Genomic DNA, 20,276 nt, shown 5'->3' on the forward strand with positions numbered 1-20,276 from the left:
GGGGTTTTCTTCATGTCCTTCTCTTTCTTGTACACGTACGCTTGTTTGTGAGTTGTGAGAGAGATGACACGTCAAAAAAAAGCAAGGGTGTTTTTCTCAAGTCAAGGATGGAGGTTCCAGTAACGTAATTAGCTAGTTAGATTGGGAATTGGAAACAACTAAGGAATTTTCTTTCCTTTATCACCTCCGTAAAACCATTTATATAAATAAATGACCTTTGTCTCTCCTTGCCCTAGCCCACTAAGACAAACCAAGGCCACCACAAGTCTTCTTTGCCCTTTCTTTCATCTTGGTTTTCTCTCCCCCCCCCCCCCCTCTCTCCCCCTCCAGCTCTTGTTTGCATGATTCAGTATATTACAACAAGTTAGCTTTAACCTTGTTGAGTGAATGATCATCCAAGTCTTGGCTCAACTTGGTTAGGGAACTTGATTTGGAGAGCGTGTGAGAGAGATTGAGATAGGAAATGGAAAGGCCAAACTTTGTTGAGAATGGAGGGCTCAGATTGCCTATTGGATATAGGTTTCATCCAACGGATGAAGAGCTTGTTGTTCATTACCTGAAGCGAAAGGTCCTTGGTCTTCCATTGCCAGCTGCTGTCATTCCTGAGTTTGATGTATTCCAAACCGATCCTTGGAGCTTGCCAGGTTAGTCAAAAACCCATTCTCTTGAACTTGTAAGTCGGGGTATTATTTAGTGCTTACTAGTCTTGTATTAGTTTTGTTTTGAGAGAACTGGATTTTCTTAACTAAGTTGGACTATATCCTGCTTTCAAGATTTTTGAAGACTTTAGATTCATGCTCTATTTAAGCTCATAAAAGAAAGCCCTTTGAGTTTTGACCATGTTTGAGAGATCCTGAGATGGTTTAAACCTCATAATTTGTTCTGGTTCTAGGTAATTTGAAGGAAAAGAGGTACTTCTTTAGCCAAAAGAAGTTGAATGACTTTGGAACAAAATGCAAGAGATCCGCTGGTTATATACCTTCTGGTTACTGGAAACCCGTTGGGAAAGGCAAGCAAATTGTAGCTTCTGGTAGCAACCAAGCAGTTGGAATAAGGAAAACGCTGGTTTTCAGAGAAAGAAATCATTCTAGTAAGACTAGAACTCAATGGGTGATGCATGAATATTGCCTTGTAGGCTTGCCAACAGACCCCAAAACCACCCAGGTAAAAATATGAAGCAGTTCCAGTGATACTGCGTGCATATGGCACGCAGTCGCAACATTGTTTTTTTCTATGCAATTAATGGATTTTGTTTATGATACTCTCATGTGCAGATGAAAGTGGGAGATTGGGTTGCTAACAGTATATTTCACAGGAAGAGGAAACCTAAAAACCATGTGGTCATGATTTCCAACCCTTCAAACATTAACAAGAGGCAAAATGTCGAGATTATTAGTCCTAGTTTCATGGATTTTATGATGGAACAAAGCTCTGATGAAGCTGGTGCTCCTTCACAATGTTCAAGTGGAATCACCGAGGTATCTTCTAATGAGTTTGATCAGGAAGAAATCAGTTCCTTCATTAGCCTGTTTACTTATCCTTGTAAGAGGAAGAGGACTTGAAATTTCCTCCGCAGGGAACTCTGTATCAGATGAATCAGATATTGTACGTGCAACAGTGATCAGAATGACTAAAAATGAAAAGAAAAGGCATTCAATTTGTCCATGGACTTTACACATATTCAGGCCTGTCTATCTAATTCATGAAATTGCTTGTGGTGTTATTTCTTCCCTGTAACTGTGCATGCAGTACATGAAATTTAATATCACATTGATGATTGAGATGGAATAGTTGTAACAATGCAGGACCATTTATCATTATCATTTCTGTCAATAAAGCTCTGAAAAGGTTGTCTAATTTAAGCAATTTACTATCAAAAGGTGAACCATTTTCTGAGAAGAATGATGCAAAGTAGGCATAGAAGAGAGGAATCCAAAGTAAAAAGAAAGGTTCTACGCTATCTAAATAATAACTGTTAGAAAAGTCGATCCCTTGTGGACAAGCACATAGAACCATCGATGCCAAAAGATTTATGGTGAAGAAAGGGCATATCTACACATGGGGCTGGATTCTCGTGCGTATGCAATAAGAGAGTGACATAGCTCCCTCCTAAAATATGATTCTCTTAATGGTGTTCTCAAGACTTTTGTGTTCACTTACAATGTTTTGAATTACCAGGCCGAAGATTTAAATTAACGAAGAGATTCTCTCATTATTTCATGCTTTTGAATAGTAACTACATTCAAATCAATATGTTGTTCTCCCTCTCGTCAAGAGTGTTGTTTGTTGTGTTGGGAAAGGGAACAAGGCACAAGGAACAAATTTTCTTTTATAAATGCTTCCAGCCTTGGACGACGCAACCTCTCATGGGGTGATGTGAACAAGATTCCTTGTGTCACCCAGTGAAAACCAAAAGAAGAGAGACAATTGTGATTATTTTACCATTTCCAATTCCATATTCTAGAATACAATACCTCTCCACATTAGGTGATGCACATATAAAATATACATTTCTCCCACTTTATGGTATGAGGGAAAAATAAAGTGATCACTAGAGGGTAGAGATTATGGATCAACTGGTTAGATATGATGCCACAACTTTGATTAGATTATAACAGGCGTGTGATCTTTAAAGAGGGATCACTATGTTTGTAGGAGTGTAGGGAGTAGGGACTCCCTCTAAGTTGGGTCAAAGACACTTCACATGTCACCACATGTAATGTGTATTCACAGGAATGCAATAAAATATTTTGAACAATATTTTTGTGATCAATTATAATAGTTTTATTAATTATTGGGGTAGCCCAAATTGTTTTATTTTTTAATTGAAATTAAGACTAATCGTTTAAAAACTTAAATTAATTACACATGAAACAGTGGGACTCAGTTAAGTCATAATACAAGATCAAATATAATCTTACTGAGGTTTAGTGACAATCCATTCATCTCTAGCCGTAAAATTTTTGGATAATTCAAAATTTGCTAATCAATTTGTAGCCGTGTTACCTTCGTAAAACACGTGTTAAATCTTAACCACTTATCATCGAGACATTAACTCTTTAGCTCTGGTTATCAAAGCAAAGTTTGCATCAAACCTTGCATATTACTGAGGTATGAGATTAACCGAAATTGTTAATCTTATGCTGTATTGATGGAGGATTGACTATCTTAAAGACAACTGTTTCGGTGATGCATGAAGCTTCATTGAAGTGATGCACAAGTAAATATCATATCATTGTCATAAATTGTAGTATCAAGTAAGAGATTAATGTTGGAAAGGATCTACAACCTATGGATGTAGGACATCAGCATCACACTTATCTACCCAATTCTTTCCCAAAACCAAAGAGTCAGCAAAATACACCCCGCTATATCTCCTTGCCTCAATCACTGGGCAATTAGTTCTTCAAATTTAGAGCTTTTCTTCTCAAGGGGAATTCAAGCGAATAGATTTTGGGTTCAAGTCTTACATTTTTGTATTGATGAACTGATTGAGACAAATATCTTTCCTTGTCCAGTCATGTAATTTTCACCTTAGATGTCGACTACCTACATTTAGACTAAATAGTATGGCCTCATCACATCATTATGGGTTCAGCTGAAAAGTGTGCGATGTTATGCTACAAAGTTTGATAAAGTAGATCTCATTTGAAAACAACAACAACAAAATGTCCTGCATTTGTCAAAGAATATCCATCCTTGTAACCAAAATTAAATTTGCCCGCAAGGGGAAAAGGAAAGGAGGTGCTTGTTTTTTTGTGTGTGCGTGTGGTGGAGGGAGTTGGCGGAGGAAGAAAATTGCCGACCGACCAAGGTTGCTTGTAGAAGAGGTTTAAGAATCATTCATTCATCAAAGCAATGAACATTCTGCACGTCACCTACTAAGAAACAGAGGTTGAGCAAGTGAAAATGGTTTGCAGATGTACATTGCTGACTTTGATGTCTCTATGTTTTGTCAATAAAGTAGGCCTGGTCGTGTAGGTAGGCTACAACCAATTCGTAACACTAATCATTTGTACCTTTTTTTCCCGTGGAAGTCAATCATACCAAGAGATCCTAGTATTTGTTTTTTCAAAGAAAGAAAGAAAGAAATCTTAATGTAAGTTTCAGGATGATAGTAGGTTTCTATGAAGACAAAGTACGTGCGTTTGTTGATGATAATATCAATACCTTATTCCAGAAGTAATAATATGAGAGCCCACGCAGCCTGCTCTGGGGCCTTTATGGTTAAAAGCGGACAAAGGAATAAAAACGATTGAAGAGATTTTTGGCTTGCAGTTTTTGGATCCCAATCCTGATCGAACCTAAACAAAACTGGAAGAGAAGAGAGGACGATTGCTTGTCGGGCCTAAAACGAAATACCAACCCAGCAATTTTCACCATCTCATTAACCCTAGAGCAAACTAAAAGAAAAGGTCTTTGAAAAGATAACATGAAAGAACTTGGTGCACTTCATATCCTAGTTATAAGACGTCACTCAAAGGTCACCTCGGCCCAAGGCTGTGTCGTGGGTTAATCTATGAATCAACAAGTCATCATAAACTATGATTTTAAAAAAATTGAAACAAAATCATTTTGATAAATAAATACAACCTAGTTCAAAGTAAAAACCTTGCTCAACATGTCAGGCCTATGACTACGCTTCATACCCAGCTGGCCAGCAGTACTTAATTCATGGTGTAATTCATGGTGTATTGCTAGAACACTGAAACCATACTGGAAGTACGTGATACTACGAGGGATCTGAGAAAGGAAATGAGGTCACCCTCTCTAAAGCAGCCTTAGCGTTCCAGGATAAGTGGTAACTGGTAATTGAAGTTTCCATTTCCTAGACATACAAGGATCACCTCGTATCCTTTTTAATTTCATCTTGACAATCTGGTTTTACTACTACATTTGCAATGCCAAGCCTTGAAAATAATATCCTTCCACATTCAGACAGTGGTACAAAAGACACGGGATTCACGATATAATAGTCCTCAGTTTTTGGATCTCTATTATTCACGAAATTGGCTGGGAGGGTAGAGATGGCACATATTTTTACCAGGCAAAGAAGAGTCCTAAGAGATAACCAACAGCAATAGCCACCCAGTAGTTTTCAGCTTTCACAACTTCGTTAAAACTAGAGCAAACTAAGAACGGTGTTAAAAGAATCACCTGAAAGAAAGTGCAGGGCATCGTACCTGGCTAGTGCAGCACCGTACGTCCCTTATCTCTCTCAGGAAATGCCTAGAGTTAAGCCATCACAAAATTCTTAGAAGTATACAATAGGGTTCTATAACACATAATGACTAGCAGATAAGGAACTTGAACCATATCATAGGAAAACTGAATGATCGTGGACCAACCACACTGAAAGTACAGTATGGAAAGCAAATATGATGCCAAAAGAAGGGATCAGGAACTGCAATTAGATCTCCTCTAAAGGCTAAAGCAGTTCCCAGATTCTTTTATAGGTGGATAACTCCAGTTCCTGTTTCCTATGATAAAATGGTCCACCATTGGCAGATAACAGACTCTGGTTTTCCAACACAAATCTCCTGACAAATCCTTGAAAATAATCTCCTTTCACATTCACAGTGCTATATTGCATCACTAAATCAACACCTAAACAAGGAACATAAAAGACATGCTCATTTAAGTCGTTATAAACTCACACAGTTACATGGTCTCCTGAGCAACCTTCTTGCTAAAAAGGCAAACAATATTGAGGAGCGATCTAAAAGCAAAGGAGCCACGTGATCTAAAAGCAAAGGAGCCACGTGTAATTAATAGCATGCACTGGATCAAACATGCCATCAGCATGCATAGAAAATACAAAAAGAGTCAATAGTAAATGATGCAATCACATTTTATGTTGAAAATCTTTACAAGGTGAACAAACCATTTCAGTTGTTACATGGAAGTGATTGGACGAGCTCAAAATATTACCTAAGCATAAATAGACCTAGCAAGACAGCACAGACCAAAAAACGCTTAAAAAAACTTGCAATCACAAGCAGCCTTGAGAGTATCTTATGTTCTATCTCACTCATTTCAAAGTCAGCTTGCAGTGTTGAGGCCCTCTTTTTTGTCAACTCCAGAAGCACCAGCTGCAGACATTTTGGAAGGTTGCGATTGAGAACATGCCTTCAGGACAGCTTCATTCTGTGTAAAAGCATGATTCAAGAGATAAGATATGAATATTTAACAAAAGGATTTAAAGGATTCAATGGAATTCATTAAAAATTAAACAACAAAGAAATAGTACAAAAGCATGCGATGCTTCAGATTTGAGTTTGAAAGAGCATAGCAGTAGCAAGTTTGTGCTTATAAAAATATGTCTCTGTCATTTGTGGAAGCAAGCGCTAATGTTAAGCTCTAAACTAATCCAAAAGCATCTCAAACAAAATAAATGCACCAGCATGTTGAATTTGAAAGACAAACTTCAAGTAAGAATAACACAGATGAAATGATGTGTAATTGTGTAAAAATAGAAAACAAGTATCTGTATGAACACGGCCTAGTTTTAAGAATACAGAAGCCATATATATATGTATACATATATATATATATATGTATATATATATATATTTGTTTTATTGATTTAAGTGACATGGCTGAAGAAACTAAATTCATGAGTTACATCACGAGGCTCTGGCAGAGAATTGATAGGAAAATGTATAAAGGAGAGAAGAAAGCTCAACATGGTCTTTGTAGATAGAAAAGGCATGTAATAAAGTACTCGGAAGAACTTTACAGTAAATCATGGAGAAGAAACAGTCTCCATACAATACATAAAATTTATAACTGAATACTTTTATTTGACAAAACAAGAATTTGTGGATAGAAAGAAACAAACACACAAAGCTAAAGTGGAGAACAAGTCATCCTTCAAATGAAAAAAATAAAAATAATGACAATATCCCGAATAAAAATAAATAAAAGAACACGCAAAATCCCTCTGAATATTAGAAATGCCTCTAAAAGCACTAGCCACATTAAACCAAAAACATGAAGGAAAACTATCCTATCCTATAAATCAAGTAAAAGGACCACAAAACGGTATTCCTTGCAATCATTCTCCGCGCCGATGTCCATTAAATATAGAAAAAACATTAACCAGAAATGGGGAAAACCAAAAGTTAGATTTGGGGATCGACGACGACGACGACAACAACAACATCAAGCGAGTCGCGGTTTTTACGCATTTTTAACTCTACTGAAGCTATGAATAAGAGTATTAAGTGTGAATGGATTCAATTAATCAAGACTTGTCACTTTAAGTACCTACCTACCTGGGTTCGGTTAAAATTCAGTGAAATAATATATGTTAATGAGAGTTTTATGACAAATAAAAATTAGGAAACTGAAGCAAAAATTGAAAACTCTAAGAACATATTAAAACCCTAGGAGTGAACATGCGATTTGATTTTTCTTAGAGAGAGAAAAAGAAAGACCTGCCAAACCCTAAGGAGGCGTTTCTTGGCGTTGGCCTTACGAGTGGTGGTGAGTTTAATTCGTTTCCAAACGAGACCACCAGAGTCATGCTTCTTCACTATCTCCATCACTCTTGTCCCCCAAAATGCCCCCGCCCCTACCATTCCTCTCTCTCTCTCTGCTTCCTCTTTCTCGTTTTGCTAAGCTACGCAGTTTCTTTCTCTGCTTGCTTTGTGTGCTCGTCCGCCCTGCTGCGCTACACCTAGAGGAGGCGAGATGGAAACGCCGTCGTTTCAGTTAAATGTGGCTAATTTTATATTTTTAACAGGTTTTCTTTTTTACTACTGTCTTTTCTTTTCTTTGTATTTTGTTTGTAAATTATATATATAGCCCATGCTATGCTGGGGTCGATTTAATTTTTTTTTTTAATAAAAAAAAAATCAAAGCAATGCAAGTGTTATAAAAAAGCTAAAAAAAATTTAGACTGGGGTTATTAACTTCATAGGATTTATTCTATTAATTTAAATAACATGAATAAAAAATATAACGACAATAAATGAAAAACTAATAAAAAATTTCACAACAAAAAAATAGATTAAAAAAATCAAGCTCATCCAAATTAACATGTCGAATTCATGACCTGATCATGATTTCAGGGTAATCTAATTGAAAACAAATTAAATAAAATCATGAATATAAATTATAAAATAATTTAATATTCAAAGGTGAAATCGGAAAAAATTAAAATAAAAAAGCAATGAAAAAAATAAAATTATGTCAACCTAAGTTAACCCGCCAACCACATAGAAAGGAAAGCAAGAAAAAAAAACATAAAAATCAATTCCTAATGAATTAAATATTCAATGATGAAATTTTAAAAAATCTAATTAAAAATAAAACCTCCAAAAAAAAATACCAAAATCAACTTATGTTAGCTTAAAAACCTGTGACACTAGTTATGAGCTTAAAATTCTAGTATATGAAATTAAAAAAAAAATGTAATAAAAAAACCGTCAAGAACAAAAGAAATGACAATTAAAATAATGTAAACTAAATTTAATACAAAAATAATATGATATAAAAATATTGATGGGTGGAATTAAAAACAAAATTCAATCATGAAAGTGATAAAAATAAAAAAAGAATAGGGATTAAATTTTAAATTTAAATAAAATCAAACCAAATGATAAGGAATGAAATAGAAAGGAAAAGTTAATCATTTTAGAATAAAAACAATCGAAATAATAAAAAAATGTAAGAATTAAATTGCATAAAAAAAAATACAACCACATAGAAAGGAAAGCAGGAAAAAAAAACATAAAAATCAATTCCTAATGAGTTAAATATTCAATGATGAAATTTTAAAAAATCTAATTAAAAATAAAACCTCCAAAAAAAATACCAAAATCAACTTATGTTAACTTAAAAACCTGTGACACTAGTTATGAGCCTGAAATTCTAGTATATGAAATTTAAAAAAATAATGTAATAAAAAAACCGTCAAGAACAAAAGAAATGACAATTAAAATAATGTAAACTAAATTTAATACAAAAATAATATGATATAAAAATATTGATGGGTGGAATTAAAAACAAAATTCAATCATGAAAGTGATAAAAATAAAAAAAGAATAGGGATTAAATTTTAAATTTAAATAAAATCAAACCAAGTGATAAGGAATGAAATAGAAAGGAAAAGTTAATCATTTTAGAATAAAAACAATCCAAATAATAAAAAAAATTATAAGAATTAAATTGCATAAAAAAAATACAACCACATAGAAAGGAAAGCAGGAAAAAAAAACATAAAAATCAATTCCTAATGAGTTAAATATTCAATGATGAAATTTTAAAAAATCTAATTAAAAATAAAACCTCCAAAAAAAATACCAAAATCAACTTATGTTAGCTTAAAAACATGTGACACTAGTTATGAGCATGAAATTCTAGTATATGAAATTAAAAAAAAATAATGTAATAAAAAAACCGTCAAGAACAAAAGAAATGACAATTAAAATAATGTAAACTAAATTTAATACAAAAATAATATGATATAAAAATATTGATGGGTGGAATTAAAAACAAAATTCAATCATGAAAGTGATAAAAATAAAAAAAGAATAGGGATTAAATTTTAAATTTAAATAAAATCAAACCAAATGATAAGGAATGAAATAGAAAGGAAAAGTTAATCATTTTAGAATAAAAACAATCAAAATAATAAAACAAATATAAGAATTAAATTGCATAAAAAAAATACAACCAGATAGGAAGGAAAGCAAGAAAAAAAAACATAAAAATCAATTCCTAATGAATTAAATATTCAATGATGAAATTTTAAAAAATCTAATTAAAAATAAAACCTCCAAAAAAAATACCAAAATCAACTTATGTTAGCTTAAAAACCTGTGACACTAGTTATGAGCCTGAAATTCTAGTATATGAAATTAAAAAAAATAATGTAATAAAAAAACCATCAAGAACAAAAGAAATGACAATTAAAATAATGTAAACTAAATTTAATACAAAAATAATATGATATAAAAATATTGATGGTTGGAATTAAAAACAAAATTCAATCATGAAAGTGATAAAAATAAAAAAAAGAATAGGGATTAAATTTTAAATTTAAATAAAATCAAACCAAATGATAAGGAATGAAATAGAAAGGAAAAGTTAATCATTTTAGAATAAAAACAATCCAAATAATAAAAAAAATATAAGAATTAAATTGCATAAAAAAAATACAACCACATAGAAAGGAAAGCAAGAAAAAAAAACATAAAAATCAATTCCTAATGAGTTAAATATTCAATGATGAAATTTTAAAAAATCTAATTAAAAATAAAACCTCCAAAAAAAATACCAAAATCAACTTATGTTAGCTTAAAAACACGTGACACTAGTTATGAGCATGAAATTCTAGTATATGAAATTAAAAAAAAATAATGTAATAAAAAAACCGTCAAGAACAAAAGAAATGACAATTAAAATAATGTAAACTAAATTTAATACAAAAATAATATGATATAAAAATATTGATGGGTGGAATTAAAAACAAAATTCAATCATGAAAGTGATAAAAATAAAAAAAGAATAGGGATTAAATTTTAAATTTAAATAAAATCAAACCAAATGATAAGGAATGAAATAGAAAGGAAAAGTTAATCATTTTAGAATAAAAACAATCGAAATAATAAAACAAATATAAGAATTAAATTGCATAAAAAAAATAAAAGTACACTTGTATTCTTTGGCAAGAAAAAAAGAGAGAAGAGAGGTAAAAGAAGAAAAAAGTCAACCAGGACCCAACCATTGGTCCAACCACCACAGGCACAACACTATTAGAAAAACCATAACGAGAAGCTTCTAACTTTGCCCAGGAAGATGTTGTGTGGACAATAAATGATGTCGCGTGCGTCGCTCAAAGGGTATGGGCATCATCCACATACGTGCCAATAATTTTTTTAATTAATATTTAAATTATTAAAAAAACCAAATCACCCCGACTCAATATGTTAATTACAAAAAAAACAACATGAAAAGATGTCAATACCCTTGGTTACAAGGTTTAAATTTTTTAATTTAAAGGGTATAAATGTATTTATATTTATATCGTTTATAAATTTGTTAAAAGATCGTATGGATATGGATCTCGAAGAACCTATTAATTATAAAAAAAAAATAACATGAAAATATGTGAATACCCTTGCCTGTTAGTTTATTCATTTATTTTTGATTTGAAGTATATGAAAGTCTTTACACCATTCCAAAGAAAATATAAAAAGAACAAATTAACCTTGTGAAACCTTTAAATAAATTTTACTTCCAAGAACGATGTATATTTTCTTAATAAAAGGTTAAAAGATTAAATTATCCAAAAAAAAAATTGAATAATAACTAATGAATCCTTAAGAAACACTACTAAATTACCCCAAGAGTAAGCTAATTTTTTGGTTGGAAGGTAAAAAAAATAAATTATCCTATTTTTTTTTTAATATTGGCTTGAGTAATGTTACACACACACACACACACACATATATATATATATAATAAAAATAATTTGGTTTGTAAAAGTGAACATATTTTTTCAGCAAATGGAAAAAAATAGATGACTAACATATTGGTAAAATAATTTTGTTACTCCTTTCGTTCCAGTTTTATTGGCCTTCGTCAGTTTTGAAAAGTCAAGAAATTGACTTCGCTTAATATTTTTAAATTGGTTTTAATAATTAATATTTTCAAAAATTATGTTTTAGAAAGATTAAATTTCTATTTTTAAAAAATTTTATCCAAGATAAAGTTAAAAAAAAAACATGTAAAAACAGGAAGAAAAAAAAGGCAGTTAGAAATAGATTGTATAAATATAGCAATTGAAAATAAAGGTGATAGTCAAGCAATAAGAAAACCCAGTTTTTGCATTACACTGCAATTCTCTCTGCTTCTTCTCCTATCCTCTTTTCTTGCTTTCTTCTCAAATTACACTTCTTTTGTTAAGAGAATTCTTAACAATTGATACCAGAGTCAACTTTTTCTGGCCAAAAGAAAGCTGATACTATTAAACAATTAACAATGGTGAAGAATAATCGAATTAAAGCTTTAGAACATGGAAGGAAGGTTGATGAACAAATGCAACCTGAGAAACTTCAAGAAATGACAGAGGATCATAATAAGAAGTTGGATCAAGTCAATTCTGGAGACTATAATGGTTACTCTTAGGCAATCATAGGAGGCCAACAAGTTGATAGAGAAGGAAGGACTAACACAGTTCCCAGGAGGTTAATCTCCAACAATAGGATGAATCAACCAGGTGAAGGCATGGGAAATCAAGAAATAGCAAGAGTACGGTACAATGTAGCATTGCCTAAGGTGAAGTTGCCAACTTTTCACGGAGAGAATTCAATAAGGGATATTTAAAAGTAAGATAGTGATTATTTTTTAAAGTATTTTTTATAAAAACTTTTGATCAAACTAAATGGTAAGAGAAATTCAATAACGTCATGGCAATAAAGAAAACATATTCAATCCAAGAACTGTTCTTTCATAGATTAACAACCAGGTGAACCTCCTTCAAAGACTACTAGCCATTCTAAAATGAAAATGCTTCGTAGTTCAAGGCAAACCCTTGAAAATTTACACGAGCAAAAAGAAGATTGGAACAATGTTTTAGACGTGGGAAGGAGTTTGCACATGATAAAATTACAGCTGAAGAAGGTAAGGTTACAAGTATGGAAGAGCACATTAATCAATTTCGTGATCTTTGCCTAGATTCATGAGACTTCGATTAATTGTGTGGAGCAAAGATTGAAAGAAGTTCGCAACCTTGTTTACAAACAAGAGAAGGCAACAATCAGCAACACCAGTAACAGGATTTAAGCAGCACTTAGCAGTTAGAAGGGAATCAAACGTGGAAAGGAGTTAGTTAGCAGTTAGAATACAATTAGAAGTTAGTTAATGCTTAGTTACTTGTGAGTGGGAAAGAGGAGAATGGATTGTATAAGTAGAGCAATTATATATATAAAAAAAAATCCAGTTTTTGCATTAGACTGCAATTATCTCTACTTCTTCTCTTATTTGCTTCTCAAATTACACTTCTTTTATTAGGAGAATTCTTAGTACATAATTAGCTTGTGAAATTATGATTTAGTTGGTGAAGCCATGTGCTTTATATTTTATTGACTTGTTTTTTTATGTAAGTTAATTGTTTTAAAAATTAAATTGGAGTTGATTTAATTGTCCAACAAACCAATAAATCAAGCCGTGACTTGATTAAAATTTAATATGATTTTTTTAAAAAAATAAATTATATAAAACAGTGTTATTTTAATTTTTTTTAAATCTTGAAATATTGTTATTTTATATTCATTCAATTTACCTCTAATATTTAATTATGCCTTATGTTAGGGTTAATAACAATATTGTATATGTGTACAGATATAAGCTTATCACATACATGAGACATGGCACATTAATTTTATCCAAGTCTAAAGAAATAACGGGGAAACATCATACAAGATCTTGATTCTAAAATTTGATTTCATAAAGTTAAAAGAAAAGAACATATCTCCTTAATCACCGATCATTACATCTTGTCAATAACAAGATTCAGTTAACATGACCTAATCTATTCAAACAAGATCCCGACATGGAGGATTGCGAAACGGGCAACATCACAGCAAGGAACACCGACAAAACAGAGAATTCCATAACAGCTTCAACCAACAACTTCATATGCGATTACGATGTAAAACTGAAACTCATTGCTTACAGGGCACACATTATTACCAGATTTTGGAAGTCACACTTCCTCAAATGATAGGATTATTAATCTTTTTGTTGGTAAAGAATAACCCTTTATTTAGAGAGATCTTTTTAACTAAAAAACGAGTTCATTACACTCTTTCCCCCCCGTAACCCTTGTTGAATTCTCTATTAATCTCTCGTTTTTCTAGAGTTATATATCCACATTACTTTTGGAACCGTCAGGGGAAAGAAGAAGAAGAAACTAAGAACATTATCTTAATGGAGCCTCTAGCTTAGCGAAGGAGACCATTGGTAATTCCTTAACTTCCTAATGTTGTTCAAGTGGCCTTTGTTTTGTTGCCGTCCATGTTCTAGTTCCTCTCCCCCCACGGGCCGTGAAATACAACAGGAGGAGGCTGCAGGGCCAACATGTGAAAATGTTGGATCCATTTATGATGGTAAAGGTGGCTGCAAAGATGAAGAAACCAATTCTTCAGCTAGCCGTAGTCGGAAAAGCTTTTCCAGCTTTGCAATTGAAAGAGGTTTCTTGAAGTGGGTTCTTCGTTCTAATGATAAAGATAGAGGTTTATACAGGGAAAGAGAGACTGTCCATAAGGGACGAAAAGATGTCTCTGATTCACCAAAAATGGAAAGGGAACCAGAAGCAGCTAATGTTGTTCAAGAAGCAAAACATGTGAAGACGGTAAATTCTAAGGTCATGGCGGAGGAGAAAATCATAAGGGGAAGGAACCCTAGTAAGGGGGCTGGAGACAATGAGGTGATGGAGGGGGCTGCTAGCAATGGTAAGGAAAATGTAAAGGAGGACAGCATATTATATTTTCAAGAACCTCCTAGTTTCAGGATATACTGCGTTCATAACGTCTCCGTCGATGGTGATAGTAATGGAGGTGAGATTTTAATCAAAAGATAATTAATTAATGAGGATTATTCCACAGAATCAACATGCCTTTCGTTTATTTTTCAGGGTGAAAGGATCTCCTGTAATTTTTAGATGCTCAAATATTAGAAAATCAAGGCAAGATGATCTTGAACTTTTTTATTCATAATTTTCTGAGAAATATATTTATCTGCGAACCATTTTCTTTCAGAGACTTTGGGTTTATGAGTTTCTTTGTGGAGGGTTCTTGTTGATATGAAAACACGGAGCTCCAATTCTGAATCTTTATGGCTATATATAAATGATGCACAAATATGTGTTCTCAAAATTAAGCATGCAAGAATAAATGTTAATGCATTTTAATTCTTGAGTTTTTCCTTTCCAAACCAAACACAGGTAGGACTAATTACCTTCTGGGTTTCCTAATTATGTGATTTGTTTTCCTTTTCATACAATTTATTGAGATTAATAGGCTCCCCAGTTATCTATTTCAATAGAATTATGCACCTGATAGTTAACAACATTGCCCTTTAGCACTGCCGCTAATAAAGTCAGCTGAAACCATTCTGATCTGTATACATAGCTGCAATCCAATACTTGAAATGATTGTCTTTCCTAATGCAAGACAAAGAGCTTAACCCAACATTTCTGGCATTTTGCATGTATTCGCTTACAGTACTTAATCACATCCTTCAAGCCTAAGCAGTACGTGCATGTTGTTGAAACGGGTTCTTTGCAGAATTGATATTTACCATTTCTCTTCTTTGGCCAGGGATCAGAGAGCCAGGCAGTGGAAAGAAGAAGAAAAGTAAAATCTAGGACTGCTTTACGAAATGGTAGACCTGCAGCAAGAATGAAAAGCTTCCTGCTTCTCTCGTGCAGCTGTCCCAATCCTTCAACTCCTCAGGATAAGTGTCCATAAATCGGTTGGATAAGTTGTCTATCTACATGAGATACAAAGGCGATCTTTCATTCACTGCCTTCGATTTTTTTCCCTTCGAATTCTTAAGTTTCAAAGGCAACGTTCTTATTGGAGAGAGCTCCATCTTCCCGGCTTTGGGAAGTAATATTGGGTAAACATCATCATCTTTGAGCCCCCCTCCCCCATCCCTCTCTGTAGCTGCAGTTCTGCTTCTGTTTAGAAAAGGGGTTTGGTCAAGTCAGAATTACTGTTAATTGACTCTTTTGACCTGAGCGCTCCATTTGTAATGTTCAAAGGTTTTCTCTCCGCTGTATATAGTCAGTTGTGCAAATAAATGCAAGTAACGTTTCTGAAAAACATTTAATCTGGATAGGTTTTAGGTTTTTTCATAGAAATTACTAGTTCGAGTTCTATTAATCTAAAGCTATTAAAAACTTATATAATCTGTAAAATTAATTGAGATACACACGTACTAGTCGAACATCCATGTTAATTAAAGCACACATAATTCCCCACCTGTAAAAAAAGAAAAAAAAACCTGTTCAGATTGAGACTAATTGCCCCGAATTGGGCTGCTGGGCACATGAAGTATAATTGTGCATAATTAGCTTTCGCAGCATGCATGTCAACATCATGCGTGACTTTTCCTCCCAAATCAGCCCATAAACAAAGAAACTAGCTATCTTGGCTTGCTCCTGGACCAAGAAAATAATCTTTGACGTGATCAAATATTCTTAAAAGTCAGAGACAAACAATAATAGATAGAAGGTCATCATGTTTAGTCGCAGTAATGATGGAGTAAAGAGGAGCAAATTTCCTCGTTATCTTATCAGAAATACGCAGGCCAAATATATTCTTGCTGGAATGGTCTTAGCAGAATAGAACCGCAGCCTACACATCAAATCAACAGGCAACATGGATTGCGAAAACGCCATCCTTCGGTCTCTCCCTTGGGCTTTAAGCAACAAACCTCTTTGACCGCATAAAATCAACATTCAAATGACCGCGTATCTTCCATCTTTTTCTGTCCCTGTCACACCCTCTGACTCTCCTGGACATGGCTGGACCTTGCATTTACAAAATAGTAATCCCTCTTTAAGCCACAAAGTAGAAAAGAAAAACAGTGAAATGATGAGCAGATTGTATATGTCTGTGTCTTAAATTAAATGGAAGCCTTTATTACTTTTAGGTATTGAAAGAGGATCATATGTTCATACTTTTGCAAAGAAGGCAACTTCCTCAGCACTGGGAGAGCTCCATTCCTCCTCCTCTTCTTTTTTCTTTGGATATTTTTGGTCAAGGTACGCAACATCTCATGCTTCTTTATGAAGTTTGTAATCAAAGATTTAGTTGGACCGGTATGAGCCTTTTTTTAGTTAAAGATTCTCTAACCTTTAAACAGGCCTTAATTAGGTAGGATGGATTTGGTTACTCCCTTTAAAATGAATATATCTTTAACGTTTGAAAATCTATCATAAAAATAAATTTATTTTTATTTTTTTAATTAAATATATTTATGTTATCGTAATCTTCACCTCTACTTTCTCCAGACAATAATCATAATCATTATATAGAAATTAAAAAAGGATAATTGTCCCAAATATTTTTAACAATCCCAATCCATGGGAGGATTAGTTTAAAATTCCCATGGTTTAATTTTGGAAAATTTTATTACAAAACATCATGTTCAAATCTTGAAAAATACCTACGAATAATTGTATTAGAATGACTATGTAAATAGAAAAATTGTTCAGTATATCAGAAATTATATTTCTCTCTCTCACGTCATGATAAGATCCATGTATAACTTTTATCACAAATTTCAACTTTTTTAAAGATAATTACAACATTTAACATATTAAATAATTTCTCATCCACAATGCCGCATCTTGAATATTTTCTATATATATACACACACAGATGCATCAATGCTAATATTATTGTGATGACACTGCCCGCACTAATAATCCTTGGGATTGCAATAGTAGTTATGATTTAAAGTATTTTTTATTTAAAAATATATTAAAATAATATTTTTTATTTTTAAAAATTATTTTTAAAATTAATATATTAAAATGATCTAAAAATATAAAAAAATTAATAAAAAATTTAAAAATTTTAAAAAATATGATTTGAATAACGTTCTTAAAAGAGATAAAAACGATTTTGGAGTCTTCGAGTCAAATTTATCATGTGAAAGAAACGGAAGGAAACCTTACTCGCGTCGTAGTATTGCATCACCTGAATAATTAAAGAAAATAAAAATCTTGTAAGTAGTCGGCCAAACTTGTCATGCTTGAAGAAGTGAACTTAATAAAAGATTTCAATCTAATATTTGTTTAATTAAGGTCTAAATCTTGCCTTTTAGGTCTTTTTTTTTTTTCCTTTCTTTAGAATGTGTTTGGATGAGGTCATAACCTTCCTTGGCACCTTTTTTTTTTTTTTTTATTTTGTCTCTGTAACACTATTCTGGTGCTAGGGCAAAAATGAGTTTTTTTTAAATAAATGTTTCCTTGGCACATGATTTTTTTTTTATTATTATTAACGTAGGTGTTCGGGTTAACTTGTACGTACCTCGATTAATTCTACAAGCTCTGAAAGTTAAGAACCATGTAAGCTTTCAATAGCCCTATGGTTTGTGAAATTCAAACTGGTGACCTGTAGGAAGCAAACCTAGAATTTGACCAGTTAAACTATACCCCTCAGGATTCTCTTCTTGTTTTTTTTTTCTTATAGGGGCATATGATATAAATTTGACAGGATTACTTCAATGAAAGATCTTCAAAATTATATGCAACTTCATCTTAGAAAAGAAAATTAATGGAGTAATTTTGATTTTTGAATTGATCAATATGGATGTGGCTTTCATAATATATTTGATAAAATAAAATTCAAATAAATTTGTTATTCTTTAATACCATTTCAATTTTAGATCAATTATAATATAACAAATTTGATTAAAATATAATTCATGAGCTAAAAAAATATATCATCATAGAAAAATTTTGGATTTTTTCTCAGAATTTAAAAGTTTTGGCCTAAAATTTTAAGAAAGAGAGAGAGTAAAATTAGCTCAATAAACAACCCATTAAGATATCTCTAGTTGAAATTAAGATTGTATATTATTAAATTCATCGGTACAATTTCATAATTGCAATAAAATACAATAGAATTTAGAGTAACACTAGGGTCCTGTTTGTTTGCTAAGAAGGAGTATTTTTTTGAAAGTGAATTTCGAGAAAGAAAAGTATTTTCCGATATTTGGTAGTGTAATGAAAAATAAGTTGGAAAACACTTTTCAGTTTTTGGTTATGTTATGGAAAATGAGCTAGAAAATAACTTTTAATGTTTTATTTTTTCAAGTTTATTAAAAAAATGAGGAACAAATCTTACAAAATAAAAAGTTGAATGAGAATGAAATTGAAAAAAAAAATATAATTTCATAAATGATCTCAGATAAAATAAATAATAATAAAAATAATAGAGATCAAATAAAAAATAAAAAAATTGAAAGATGAAGAAATTAAAATAATAATAATTAACATTTCATAAATTATTTCAAATAAAATAAGTAACAATCAAAAGAATGAGAACCAAATTTGATAGATAAAAAATTCAATAAAAAAATATAAGGAAAAAGCAAATGGCAATTATAAAAATAAGGATCAAAGTTAATATAAAAATTAAATTTTAAGAGATGAAATTAAAAAATAAATATTCAAAACAAAATATATATAGTAATCAAAAGTTTGAGGATCAAATTTGATATAATCAGCAAATAATGACGTTTCTAAATTTTTCACAACTTTCGAAAAGTGTTTTCTACCCAAATTTTACAGGAAAACACATTCCTGAAAACCAAGTTAAATTTTCCTTTAACTGGAAAGTGTTTTCCGTTGACCAACTTTTTTAATGGCAAACAAACACATGAAAGTTTGGAAAGTGGTTTCCCGGAAACCATTCCGGAAAACAAACACAGCCAAAAAGAAACACTTTCATGGAAACCAAGACAAATTTTTCTTTGACTGGAAAGTGTTTTCCGTTGACCACATTTTCTAATGGCAAACAAACACAGGAAAGTTTGGAAAATGATTTTCCAAAAACTACTTTCCAAAAAACAAACATAACCTAAATGAGAATATACACTACGTTGTAGGCCAATTTGATATTTTTAAAGTAAAAAAATATATTCATACGACAATAGTGTTTTGAAAATACAGCAAAAACTTAATACTCGGATTATGTCCTTGAATAGTAAATTGAACAAATAATGAAGTAAGTATCTATCTATATTTAATTAATTAATTTTATTTAATTTAAAAATATAATTTTAAAAAAATAAATTTAACAAAAAAAACTCCAAATAACTAAACCAAATAAAAACACAAAAGACGGAAAAAGCATATATATATATATATAAATTGACTTCAAATAAGAATTGCCCAAGCCACCAAATCCAAAATATCTTAACAAATAAGGGTTAAAATGGTAAATACAGAAACTGAAGATCTGCCCAAATTCATTATCGGTCAAAACGAACGATGGTTTTATTTTCTAGAACTCTTTGCTTCTCTTTCTTTCCTTGTCAGCAATATCTGACTTTGACTAGCCTCCTTCCTACAACCAAAACCACATACCACCCCCATGAATCTCCCACGCGTCACAGTATCAAATCACCTCATTCCCATTGAATTACCAAACTACCCAGATACTAGCACGTGCCGCCCAATAAACTGTAGCTCTCAATGCCTGCGAGAGGCATTATAAAAACCCCCTATTTCTTTGAAAAACAGC

The 20,276-nt window shown here is 31.9% G+C and overlaps 2 protein-coding genes across 2 annotated transcripts; one reads left to right on the top strand and one right to left on the bottom strand.

The window, feature by feature from the left end:
• The first annotated feature begins 240 nt into the window (after window positions 1–240).
• LOC133692181 (NAC domain-containing protein 83-like) lies at window positions 241–1,723 on the top strand. The gene is made up of 3 exons (XM_062112930.1): window positions 241–644; window positions 893–1,164; window positions 1,275–1,723. The coding sequence occupies exons 1-3, from the start codon at window positions 464–466 to the stop codon at window positions 1,560–1,562; spliced, it is 741 nt and encodes a 246-aa protein (XP_061968914.1). The 5' UTR covers window positions 241–463; the 3' UTR covers window positions 1,563–1,723.
• Window positions 1,724–5,826: 4,103 nt separating this feature from the next.
• Window positions 5,827–7,671, bottom strand: LOC133699145 (uncharacterized). Its single transcript, XM_062122301.1, has 2 exons — window positions 7,440–7,671; window positions 5,827–6,147 (listed from the first exon to the last, which is right to left on the bottom strand). The coding sequence occupies exons 1-2, from the start codon at window positions 7,581–7,583 to the stop codon at window positions 6,043–6,045; spliced, it is 249 nt and encodes an 82-aa protein (XP_061978285.1). The 5' UTR covers window positions 7,584–7,671; the 3' UTR covers window positions 5,827–6,042.
• Window positions 7,672–20,276: the final 12,605 nt, after the last annotated feature.

This window comes from Populus nigra, chromosome 1, assembly GCF_951802175.1.
Source record: "Populus nigra chromosome 1, ddPopNigr1.1, whole genome shotgun sequence".
Lineage (NCBI taxonomy): Eukaryota > Viridiplantae > Streptophyta > Magnoliopsida > Malpighiales > Salicaceae > Populus > Populus nigra.